This window comes from Sceloporus occidentalis, unplaced genomic scaffold (assembly GCF_023333645.1).
Source record: "Sceloporus occidentalis isolate IW3139 unplaced genomic scaffold, rSceOcc1.0.p SCAF_10, whole genome shotgun sequence".
In the NCBI taxonomy this organism is placed as follows: Eukaryota; Metazoa; Chordata; class Lepidosauria; order Squamata; family Phrynosomatidae; genus Sceloporus; species Sceloporus occidentalis.
The window spans coordinates 30,205,734-30,219,093 of NW_028316990.1; the positions used below are offsets into that span (position 1 = coordinate 30,205,734).

Sequence of the window (13,360 nt, forward strand, 5' to 3'; positions counted from 1 at the left end):
TCAGCTAACCTACCTCACATGGCTCTATTGTGTGCATTTTAGATGGCCCATAATGGTATTGCTGTTATGGTACTTCACATGGCTCTTGTGAGAATAAAATGGGGAGAAGAGCTATGTGTGCCACCTTGATCTTCTTGGGTGAAAGATGGGATACAGATTTAACCAAACAACCAAACAGACAAACAACAACAACAACAACCAACCTGGCAAAATACTGAGCTATGGTCAAAATCTCCAGCTTGACTAGCTTTTCTCCTTGAACTCACTGGGCAAGCGTAGGGAAGACTCTCTTTTGGACTCAAACATGCTTCACACACCTGTTATACAGGGATATAGGCCTACCTTACAGGCACAAAGCGTGTTATCTGTGAACCCCAAGATGTTGGAATGCAACTCCTATCAGTCCAACCAAGCACAGCCAATGGTGGGGGATCATGGAAGCTACAGTTCCACAACACTGACCGCCTTTACTGTAAGAACAAGGTAATGGACGCAGAAGTGATCGGAAATGCTTTAAAGCAGTACTTCTCAGGTTATCTGATGTGGGGAACTGTCAATTTTTAACCTTATGAGTTAGGGACTAGTACCTTATTTGTGACCATTGGCTACTACTGTTTCATTCTCTCATTTCACATACCAGCAGCCTATGGTTCACAGACAAGTACTAGTGCAGGGATCACCACTTTGAGTGTCAGTACTATAACACCTTATAAAGAGCATCTTCAGTCATGGTACTATAGTGATGGGCTATGGTTTGCTCCCCACCTTCCCTCAGGGAGGTCACCTGGCATGAGACGTGTAGTCCTTTCAAGATCCAGGCAGGGACAGTCTGATTTATTCAGGCCCTCAAATACAGAACGTGAATTGAACTGAGCGAGTACATTTTCTCTGCTCTGGTAAGTTTTTATGCTGCTTGATTTCAGAGCTGTTATTTATTTTCCTTTGTTTTTATATTACTGAGATTGGATACTGATGTACTTTTGCTCTTGGAAAACTTGCTCAAGTCCACCAAGTCTCACATTGTCACTTCATTGTAGCATGGAAATGAACCTGGGTTCTCCAAGGCAACGGAGAGCAAGGTTTTAAGCTTTTAGCTCCAGCTCCAGTGACTGGTTGTAAGCAGTAGCCCAGCTAAGGTGGCTTGTCACCAGAAGGATGGACACCAGGTATCCAAAGCACATATGGAAGATTTGCCACCAGGAGAAAAAGCCTGCATCAATGCACAGACATTGAAGGTAAAGCACCTCACACTATGAGCTAACAATCTTTTATATTAAGTACCTTCAAGTTGACTCTGACTTATGGCAACTCTCTCCTATTGTTTTCTTGACAAAATTTATTCAAAGGAGATTTTCCATTCCCTTCCTTTGAGACAAGGAGAGTATATCATGCCCAAGGGTGCCTAGTGGGTTTCTATGAATGAACAAGGATTTGAACTCTAGTCTCCCAGAGTCCAACACCCAAACTACCACATCATAAATTAGGGAAATGCTTAAATATTGATGACTGCTCCATGTATGGAATCAAAACCAAATGCAAAGCATCGCTTTTCCGTCCCTCTACCTACAAACATATGGGGCCATTCTTGTTACTTATTTGAACGTCTGGAATGAGAGCCTGACTGTTGTACCTATGGAAGAAATAAAAGGGGTCTTGATCATTAAAGGCACGGTGTGATTAGTTTTTAATGGTCAGGAGTGGCCTTTTCTCAAGACTGCAATGGGGATCAGAAGACAGCTGCCTCTTATTAATGAGGCAGAGTTCCTTAGTGCTTGGAAGTGTTACCTTTTGGACTACAATTCCCCGAATCTCCCAGCAAGCATTGGCATTCAAGAGAGCCTGAAGCAGGCTTGCTCCCATCATTGGATGCCACTAACATATTTAGGACTGCAACTCCCATCAACATCAGCCAATAGCTTGGATGGTGACAGCTACAGTTCCAGGACATATGGATGATACCAGGAGACAGAAAGGCTGAGTTATAGTGCAGAGAGGAGGAATTTGGGTCTCTATGTCTAAATCCAGGTCCCCTAGGATCTCAAACCAGGTCTCTGGCATTCCTCATGCCACCATTATTTGCAGGCTTGCCAGCTTTAATATGGGTTTTCTAAACAAACAAACGAACAAACGAACAACAAGTAACTGATACAACATCCCAAAAGGCTGAACTATTTCTCCACAGGCTTTGTTACTGGCAACAAACGCTTTAAGATAGAATACGGTGGCATTTTTGTATAATTGTTTTGCCTTTGCCCACAGCAAACAACAGAACGCAACCCCCAAGAACATTTCTGAAAATGAATTCTGCCCTTAGGATGAAAGCCATTCCTCACCTCTATAAAAATAATGTACAACCCATTTTCCTCTATCTCCTGGCACAAGTACTACTAATCATTTGGTACCAGCAAGTGTTAAACGGTACCTAGATTTTAAGACAGGTTTCCTCGCAGTACATTAGGCAAGGAGTGAGGTGGAGGAGGAACAAGTTCCTGAGCTTTGGGGTCTTTACCCATCATAAGGCCAGAAAAATGCAAAGACAATTTGAAAGCCAGCCTGGTGTCACAATTGAGACTGCTGGATGGGAGCTGGGCAGAGGCTCCTAGCGCTTACTGGATGGTCTTTGGCCTCTTTCTGCCTAACCTACCTCTCAAGGTTCTTGCAAGGCTAAAATGAAGGGACAAAACTATGTACAGCAGATTAAGATCTTGGGAAGGGAAGGGTAGGGTGGTGTGTGTAAAATAAACACCCTGTACACAAAAGGAAGGGAAGGAGAGAAAGAGCTCTGCTGTAAAATGTATTCACTTCTCCTCCACCTGCAGAAAATATTCAAAAGAAGACAGACGGATGTTTGGAAGACCTGTGATTTTTTTTTAAAAAAAAGATACATTAACTACACCTTGAGGTACTTTATTAACAGACAAAGCAGTCTGGCTCTGAAAGACGCGACATAAAAATCAAATCACAGTAATAAATACACATAATAAAAGCCATCTCTCTTGGTGGAGAACCGATATTAAATTATGGAAAACAGAATAGCTGACAATCAAGACCGGATGCACTCTGGCCCTGGAGATGTTCCTTTTCTTGAATCACCGCTACCAGAATCCCCAGCCACAGCAACCAGTGGCCATGCTGGCTAAAGGATTTGGAGAGTTCTAGTTTCCAAAAGTAACTTTCTACATTGTAATGGAACTGCAGTACCAACAAACTATGCTGTGGGAACATGCTATAAATGAGAGTCTAGCTCCATGGTGGCGAACCTATGGCACACGTGCCCTCTCTGGCACGCAAAGCCATTTTGGAGGGCACAAAGGGGAGACAAGAGGACAGGGGAAGAGGAGGAACAGGCACGTGCCCGGAAGTTCTATCCCTGGCACAAGATAACACCTTTGCCTTTGTGTTTGGGCATTCAATCCCAAAAAGGTTAGCCATCACTGGTCTAGCTCAGTGCCGGTGCACCTTCCCAGTATACAGGATATCCACACATGTTCAACCCCTATTTTCTCCTGTTGACAAGAGCAGTGATGGAGGAGACCTTGCTGTATGAGATCCTTGAGTGCTACTGTCAGGAAAAATAGACAGTACCAGCCAAGATGGACCAAGGTTCTTATCAAGCATAAGGTAGCATATGTGACCAAAAGTTCAACATGGTGTGGTGTCGTGTATAAAAGTGTTGGACTGGGACTTGGAGGATCCAGGTTTAAATCTCCATTGAGCCATTAAATTCACTGTGTGACCCTGAACATTATGGTAGCCTGGCATACTTCATAGGGTTGTTGTGAAGAGGAACTAAGAAGGAAGAGAGGGATACATTCCATCTTGAGCTCACTGAAGGAAAGATAGGATATAACTGTAACTTAGGCTGAATGGATGTAGTTTGACACAGCTTTAACTGTCATGGTTCAATGCTATGGAATTATGGGATTTGTAGCGTTGAGAGAGATATTTAGCCTTCTCTGTCAGAGAGCTCTGGTACCACAACAAACCACAAATCCCAGGATCCCACAAGATGGAGACATTACAGTTAAAGTAGTCTCAGACTGCGATTAATTCTTTTGCTGATTTGCTGAGCAAATTAACCAAGATGCAACCCACTGCAAGAAAGCACCTTGAACAAAGAACATTATCTGGTCTATGTATACTGTTCTCTTATTTAAAATTGAGAATAAACAGGGATGGAAAAAAGAGAGATAAAAAATTAGGGATGCAAGATTTAAGCTGTTTCTTCAGCTAAAAGGAGGCGCTCCCAAGTTATCAGTCAGCAATTAAAAAACAACAACTTTTAATATTAAGTATGTTTTAAAAAAGTGACATGTTCATCTCAGGAGAGGTATTGTTCGATTTTAAGAATTAGAGGAATATCTCTCCTAAGAAGATGCCTGCTAAGATGTGTACACATCATGTAAAATAAATTATGCTTTCCCCCCTTTAGAACTGCTTTTATATGCAAATGTATGCAAATAATTACATCTCACATGAACAACTGATCAAGATTTTTGTAATTAGATGACAATCTTAGCAGTTGTAATAGTAATAAATAATGCATGTATACAGCATTTTGCAGAAGAGGTGGGGCACCTCTGGCACTCTAGAAGTATTGGGCTATCTCTACCCAGTACAGGCAAGATAAAGGACTTTGGGAGTTAAACTCCAAGACATTTGGAGGATCATTGAGTGCTTTGTCAGTTTTCCTTACTATGGCCTCAATCCTATTGGTAGTCCCCAAGTACATGTGCACATTTGTTTTGTATCAATTATTGTACTTCTGTGAGCAACGAGAAAGAAAATAGGTATGCATGTATGCAGTATACTAGCAGGAGGCAGGGGAGTGTAGTGGTTTGAGTGTTGGGATATGACTCTGGAGACTAGAGTTCAAATCCCAGCTTGGTTATGGAAACCCAATGGTGACACTGGGCGAGTCACACTCTCTTATCCCTAGAGGATGGCAATGGCAAACCCCCTCTGGAGAAACTTGCTAAGAAAACCCAATGATTGGTTTGCCTTAGGGGGTGTCATAAGTTGAAAAGGACTTGAAGGCACACAACACCAACAACACCAACAACAAAAATGCAGTACACACTGAGGATTCAGTGCCAAAGAAGCAGGGATGGAGTACACCACTACATCCCTGACCACTGGAGTTTTACACAGTCATCTAATGCAGCCAAAAGTTTATTTTTTGGGGGGACTACAACTCAACAGAATCCTCCTGCCAGGTAGCTTTACTGATGGGCAATTCTGGGAACTGCAGCCCAAAATGTAGGTTTCAACAAAACTGTACATACAAATTTCCTACTTACTTAGGCAGCAATGAGATCTAAAAAGTTACTTATTAAAAATGAAAAACAATTGTATGCCAGTTATCATCAGTTATGTTTGCATGGCATAACTGCAGGCAGGAAGACAAGGACAGGAACTCACCTCTTGGCAGAAGGAGACAATGTTTTCCCAGAGGGCTTTTGCCTCCCCTTCGTCCGTCTGCCGCCGCTTCTCTGCGTGCATGCTCTCGCGACGTCGGAGTGGCTTGACTCCCTTGCGCTGCGACATATACCCCTGAGGGGTGTGGCAGGCCACACAGTGCTTGGCTTTGAGCTCATTGAGCAGGGTGCAAGCAGGGCAAGGCCACTGAGTCGGCCTTTCTGGAGTGGTGGGAGGCTGCAAGGGGAAGAGACGGGCTACCTTGTGGGCTGAGGGGGCTTTGGAGGTGCAGGCTGTGCAGACCGGGCCCTTGTCCAAACCGCACTCAGAACATTTGGGGGATGACTCGCCCTGCAGGCCATGCTCCTGGAAGCCATGTAACTTGGAGGAGCCACAAGCCTTGCACTTCTGAGAAGCTGTGGGGTTTTTCAGTGTGCACTTGGAACAAGACCAGGTGGTAAAGTCAGGGCTGGATGGGCCACAGGGGGTAAAGCGCACCGAATCCCCCGCCAGATCAATGGTGTCACTTCCTTTCTGGGTGTTGCAGGCCTTGCACACCCCAACTCCTGAGGTATTAAGGAGAGAACAGCTGCTGCATTTCCAGGGCGATGAGCTCACCTCCATCTCCTCCTCCAGCACACTCAGCCGCTTGGTGGCCATCAGCTCCTGGAAGCGGATGGCCTTCGGCACGGGAGCAGGTGGGGAGGCGGGCTGGGATGTGTCAGGCACCGGTGGCTGCAACTGAGGGGGTACCTCTCGGCGGCTGCGAGGAACTGGGTTATTTTGGAGGCCTGGGGAGAAAAGGCTAAAGCTTGGCATCTTCTGGCTGTCTTGCTCCATGGTGGTTGTGCCCTGGTTGGCAACTGGGTAGTTCTCTGGGGTCTCTGTAACCACACTGGGTTGAGGGGTGGCAGGTGCTACATGGAAGCCAGCAGGAGCTATTACTTCAGGGACGACCAGCGCCTCTGGGGGGATCTTGGGCAGGGAGAGCTTCCGGGGTCCTCCACAGGCCGAGCAGGAGTGGGCCACAGGGGTGTTGTGGAGGGTGCAGCGTTGGCAGGCCCAGCCCTCCTCCAGCCCTGCCTCTTCGGGGCTCTTCCCTCCCGACTCCTCCCCAGAGCTCTCTGCCTTCGGCATCTCCTCCTTGCAGGTCCCCTTGGGCTCAATCAAGATAGCAGGCTTGGGCAAGACTCCGTTGATGATCGGCAGTGGGGAACCACCAGGTCCTGGCTCCGGGGTGAAGCTGCACACCTCACAAGCCTCTTTGCCTAAGAAGTTCCGAAAGGTGCAGCGAGCACATGCCCATTTTTGTTCTTCTACGCTGAGACGCAAGATGTGGTTGAGGTCAGGCTTCTGGCGAGGGGCCTCGCAGATGGAGCATTGGCGCTGTCCCACAGGGTTCAAGAATGTGCAACGGGTACAGGACCATTCCCGCACAGTGGCCATAGAACCAGAATGGGTGTGGCTGCAAGAAACAAAAAAAGTGGAAGGGTGTGAGCAAACATTGCAAGAAGGGAGAGAAAAGAAAAGAAAAGCTGGAACGGCCACAGCGAGTCTTACTTACCCCCCCCCCCCCCGAAATGTTTTGCTGAACCCCTATCTCCCATCACCACCATGCAGTAGGGACAGCGGTGGGGGAAGACCAGAGTTCTAGTCCAGGGAGATTTGATGGGCCACAGGTTTCTCATCACCTTGACTTACTGGATGAGAATCAAGATAGTCTCTCAGGGATGAGAAAGAGGCTTCCATTTAATGGTGGGAGAGCGGCACTCACAGAAGATGTCCTTCTGTGAACACCATTCTGCTTAGAACCAAAGCAAAGAAGTGCTACCTTTTCTTCGCCTTTGTTCTTTCCTATGCCTGCCTGGTTTATTAGACCAAGAGAGCCTAAATATCCTAAAGGCACGAGATCCTGTCTGATTTTGTAAGCTAAACAGGGTCAGCCCTACTTGGATGGGAGACTGCCAACTAATACCCAAAGTTGGTAGACTATATTGCACAGGAAGGAACTGGCAAACCAATTCTTAGCTGCAATACCTTCACCAGCTATCAAAGCCCTGAGAACCATTCCAGAATTCCTCCTTTTCTTTTCTTAGAGGTGTGCCCTGTGTCATGGAGGGCAACCAGGAAATAATAACAGAAGATGGAGGCAACTTCTAGCTTCCCTGTTTCTGTAATTTGGATTGCTTGAGAATTTAGGACTACACCATGATGACTCTCAAAACTACCTATAAAGAAGGAAAATACTACAAAATCCACAGAAGAGCGATACCTTTACTGGCCAACTGAACTAACTATTCTCAACTAATATGTAACCATCTGCTAGTGTTACACTTAGGGGAAGGACATGACTGGGTCACCAACGTTATAACCAATAATAATAATTTTAAACCATTCACACACTATAAATAAAGGTTAGGAAACAGAAAAGCCTCAGAATGGGTATGAGCTTTAGACTTAAGAAACTTGGGAATACTCTGATTTAACAAACAACCTGAGTTTACACGGATAGAAACATGCCTGTGATAGACATTTAGTTTACATGTGAAGTACTGGTATTCTAAATAACACTAAAATAGGAAGTCTGAATCCCCACCCATTCTAGATTTTTGTTCCATAACAGAAATCTTCCAGAAATGTTAATAAAACTAGTTCTTGCGAAGCAAATTTCTCCAGCCAGAGACAGTTCAAGTTAAGTACTTTGAAATACTCAGCATGCACAAAAAAGCAACAACAGCTGGTCCTGTTCTATTCTAATCATTAAAAGACATGCCACCTTTTACTGAAGGACGATGGCCATAACTCACATAAGCTCAGCCTGCACTAACATTTTTAGACTAACAGGACGAAGAAGGAAGGAAGGCAAAGAAATGGGGAAGAAAAGTCTCCTTCTGCCCCTCTTCCTAAGCACCCCATTGTTAAAAGGGTGGAAAGGGATTGGCATAAAGGGGAAGGAACTGGCAAGCGAGAAGTCAAATGCCTCTAAAGTGGAGAGGAGATTTGGTCAGTTGTGGATTCCCTGTCTGTGGGGTGGCAAACATGCCCAAGATATTAGTCTGAAATTGAAGGGAGCTATACAAGTTACTGGACCTATTTGGGACGAAAGGCTTCAGCACCCTGGATGGCTCCTTTTTGGACTAAAGCCCAGAATAGATTGTCTACCTTATTGACATGGAAGGCACTAGTTGCCAATGAGTTTAAATTCAAGAGTTGCCAGTTGCTGATTTCCGGAGTATACTCCAGATACAGAATAATACTGGGCAAAACTAAAAGAAGATATTTCATCGCAGTACAACAAAGAAAGGGGAAGCTGCCTGGTTTGGCATCAGATCACTGGATGCACTGACTAGCAGCAACTCTCCAGGTATTCATGCAGGTGGCTTTTCTAGCCTTACCTGATGAGACTGAACATAGGAACTCTGGCATGCATGAGATATCAAAGTGTGTAGTCTCACACAGATCCTTCTACATGTCAAACAACATGGATGGGCTCACAGCATTTAGGCATCTCTCCAGGTTTCTTCTCAAGGGCCACCCGTCCCCGTATCCACCAAAAGGAAATCCACTAACCAGGCAGCCCTGGACAAGTTGCCCAAGGCAATGGGAACACAGTCAGGGTGAGTGGCTGAACTGCTGCGACAACGGCGGTGCCGTAAGAGGTGTTGGGCAGCCTGGAGCCTCCCACAATAACTGCTGCAAATGTGAACTTGAAATTTCAGTGATGCATCACACTAAAAGCCCTGGGGTGAGGCTGGCTTGTGTCCCCAGAATAGTTAAGTGGAAGGAGGGTTAATTTCATTTATTGGAAGGAGCAAGTGGGGGAAGAGAAGAGAAGGAAAGTCTATCTCCATTGAACCTAAGAACGCCTTTCCCCTGTATAGAAGTGTGTGTGGGAAGGGGAGGGAACCAGCTGTGCGCTTGGCATCACCTGATAAAATCTCCCACTGCATCAGCATTCACACTCCCCTCCATCATTCCCAATGTGGTCACCCTCCTCTTCTCCTCCCTCGGCTGTTTCCACAGCTCTCCCTCCCTTCCCTTCTCCAGCTGCCCAATTATTTTCAAGCCCTGGGATGCTGCTGTCCTAGTTACAAGGACATTTCTGCCTGCCATGTGCACCCTGCCTGATGCATGACTATCCATGGGGAAGGAATGGATGCTAGGGGTTCCCCGTGGCAATGCACATTCCACCCTGCTGCTTTGATTGTGGAAGGACACATGCTCAGGCAGTTTATTTCCTTCCTCCATCTGGGTCTTGACAACATGTGGTCAGCAGGTCCAACTGACCAGTGAAGCCACAGAGAGCCAGTCTTAGCAGGGACTGTCTGGTGAGCCCAGCGGAGCAACTCCTCCCAAAGTTCATCCGCTGCACTGGCAACATTCACACCACTAACATAAGCTGACAACTCATCATCACCATCAAGATAATTACAAATCTTGCCAAGAAACCCCCATGATAGGTTCATCTTAGGGTTGCCATAATTTGGAAATGACCTGAAGGTAAACAACAACAACAACAACAACAACAACAACAACAACAACAACTTTGCAAAACATAAAACCACAAAATTCCTGTTTTTTGCACAAGTCCAACGTACCTAACATCAACTCCCTTTGGGAAGCTATCTGCTCTAGTAAAACTGTCTCCTTCTCACGGCATCTTCAGGTGAACAGCAGCAAAGGAGCCCCTGTTTCTCCTCTGTTATTTCAGGGAAGTGGGCCTCACATCTGCTGGTTGCCAATCATGCCTTGCAAGGGGCAACAGACATCCAAACACTCCTTTAATTCGGTGTTTTTACATATAATGACCGATAGTACAAATATACATCTTAGATGGCTAAGAGATTAAGCTATGAAGCAGGACGTTCCTGGTTAGAATCCTCCCTCTGCCACAAACTCACTTGGTGGCCATAGGTAATGCAATACTTTATCTATGGTTCATATGCAATCTGGAGGGAGAAGAATACTGATTTATCTTAGAGCGACTGGACCTTTTAAACACTTGAAAATGATACAAACATTTATTACAGACAATAATCCTGCAAACACTATAATCTCTCCAGGTGTAACAGTGAATGGAAAGGATGCATTTCTGAACTACAGTTCCCAGAATCCCCCATTCAGCAAGGCCACTGACCTGGCTGGGATAATCCAGGACTTGAGTCCAAAACACTAGCCTTTCTATGTTCTGGTAATACCCAATGTTACTTGTACTGTTTGAAATCCTTCCCAAGTAAAATACCAGATATATATATGTACATGATGTTTCTGATATCCATGCAAACCAATTTATAGAAAGCGAACATGGCAACAAGAATATTTTTAGAACACCAATAGAGGGAAGAGTAAATATGCGAAGATCTAGCTTGTTTGGGTCTCTATTTTCCTCTGATGAAAGCCCTGCCACTTAGGCTAACCTCTCATAAACCAGCCGTTTGCAGTTTCCAGTCCCCTTGTGATCTGAATGGCCTGCCCCTTCGATAGCATCCAGATTTCTTTGGATTGTCTGCAATTGTCCCATCAAAATGCTAGAGGAGATATTGTAAAAGGGGGGGGGGGGGGTCCAACACCACAGCATCTCTCCCAAATTGGTCTTGTGGCAAACTTCAGCAAAATGGAACTTGCAATTTGCCACTTCTCAGAAGTCATCTCAGGATCGTGACTTCCATATTACACTCCTCATACAAGCAGACCACCCACATGAGCAGTTTATTTAGTGAGTTAGCTGCCAACATATTGTCGGGGTGCCTCTCTCAGATACATAACAGAGGAAGCAACCGTCAAAACAGATGGCTGCAAGTAAGGCACAGTCAGCTGCCTCCAAGCCCTCCACGTTTCCCCTACCTTCCAAGGATGCTTCGGGAGCTCGCATGTCTTGAACTTCTCAGAAAGCCATATTCCACAATACACACTACGTTGCACTGTGAGGCTTATTCATCAGTGTACAAAAAAAAAACCAAGTGACAAACAGAGAAGCACTTGGTGCAGAAGGTTCTTCCTACATCTTTCACAACCAGTCTGCAGCATCTGGGATGAAAGTAGGTCCTTTGGATAAAACCTGGGGCCCCAAAAATCCCGTTTTAGAAGTTAAACGCTGCCTTCCTGTGACCACCCTGCTATACTTCCTTGCACAGGAACTCAGAAAACCAGTACTGTATCTAAAAATACCCAGCACCAGAGACGCCTAGAGATTTAGTTCAGAAGGTTGCATGATTTACGGGAATCCAAGCCACCACCATCGCCACCCCAAGCTGTTGACTTGACACTTCCTTCCATTTCCAAAATTAAATCCTACCTTCCTCCACCTCCTTGTTGCATTTCCACCACAACGGGAGAGACTGATCCGGTGACTATACATGACAAACAGCAACAACCTGGGTCTCAGGTTACACAGTATAACAAAACAGCATCCATTTCTTAGTGCAAGAATAACGGGGAAAGGTTTTTACGTGGATTTGGGACGCGCTAAAACTCTTCCTAACAGTCACTGCTGCTTGCTTTTGCTTCAAATGAAGATGAGTCTAAAGCAAAGCTGTGAACCATAAAAACTAAACAGAAGCAGTATACTGCAGAAAAGCCAAAGGATGGGGATATACAACAAGGGAGTTTTTATCCTACTATGGGTATTTACTAACTTTCCATGGCCAAGGTGTTTCTTCCATAGCCAAAGAAGCTTTATGAATGTTCTCTATAATGTTTATGCATACATTTAAGGTTCAACGTAATTGCCACAGCCTTTATTTGTTTCTCTCTAACCATGCTGCTTACATTTCCACATATAACTGCACTGTTCTCTATCCGAATCAGAATTTGGAGTGGTGAATGCCGCACATGATGTTAGGGGCATGGTCATACCTCCCAACTGAGCCATATATTCCATGCAACCAACAAAGTAGAAAGGGGAACCTCCAATAATAATAATAATAATAATAATAATAATTTGAACTAATAAGTCTACTTTTCTCCCAAATGGGATGGAAGCTAGCTTGTATTCTGGTACCCTCCAGATATTTTGGACTGCAGGTGATGAATCAAAGAATCATAGATGAAAGCAGCCGTAGTCCCAGAGAAGGGCCAGGGATGGCTAGGATATGGTTTCTCCTTCTTGCACAGTATTTTGGGTAGTGGTGGATCTTGTCCTGTCACTCCCCTTACATAAGCCAGAATTTCTAACTAGGGTTAATCCTGGTTTAGAGTTCCAAACTAAAATGGGACACAGAAAACTCCAGTAGGGTTCAAACAACCTAAATGAACCTTTTGAGTTTAAGAGCTATGGAGTAGGTAGGGAGATGCAAATACAAACCAATGGTTTGGTGCATTAATATACAACTATTTCACAGTAAGCCACTTAAGTCCAAAATTCTGACATTCTTCTATGTAAACACAGTGGACCGCTCTCAGCTCCTGTTATTTAACAAAATGAGAAATCAGTCTAAGAAGTCAACAAGATAAATATTTGCAGAAATTCAAGAAAGGTCTTGTTTCTTGGAATATTTGCACTAGGAAAAGACACTAAACCTATGACTACAGGGTCCCTAGAAATGTAGTAGTTTGGGATTAACTTGCTACTCAGGGCCACGTCATAAAGACATCACTAGCCAGTAAACAACAGCGATTTGCATATTTCAAATGCATATAATTAACATAATTACAATATATGTATATGTTGAATTTATGCAACAACACTGATATTAAAAAAATCAATCTGCTGCTTATGTGAAAAATATGAGTCAGTCCTTGAGAAACTGAAATATAAAGAGATGCCTTAACTTCAGACTTAGTTCTATTTAATTCCTAGTTTTGTCATTACATTTTAAAACTTACTCCTAGAAGCATGAGAGTTAGAGATTTGTCCTTTAATCCAACTATAAAACAGCAATGAGGAAACTCTAAACAGAATATATACTCTGATCATTAGATATCCCGGTCTGTTTAAACTGGG

At 44.5% G+C, this 13,360-nt stretch overlaps 1 protein-coding gene across 4 annotated transcripts in view; it reads right to left on the reverse strand.

The window, feature by feature from the left end:
* The window catches only part of CAPN15 (calpain 15), a 114,307-nt gene that overhangs the window by 18,212 nt on the left and 82,735 nt on the right, over positions 1 to 13,360 (reverse strand). For all 4 annotated transcript variants that reach the window (XM_089539999.1, XM_089540001.1, XM_089540000.1 and 1 more), the window contains one exon: positions 5,422 to 6,883. In XM_089539999.1, the coding sequence (XP_089396125.1) occupies positions 5,422 to 6,883 (1,462 nt within the window). The remainder of the gene's footprint in view (positions 1 to 5,421; positions 6,884 to 13,360) is intronic.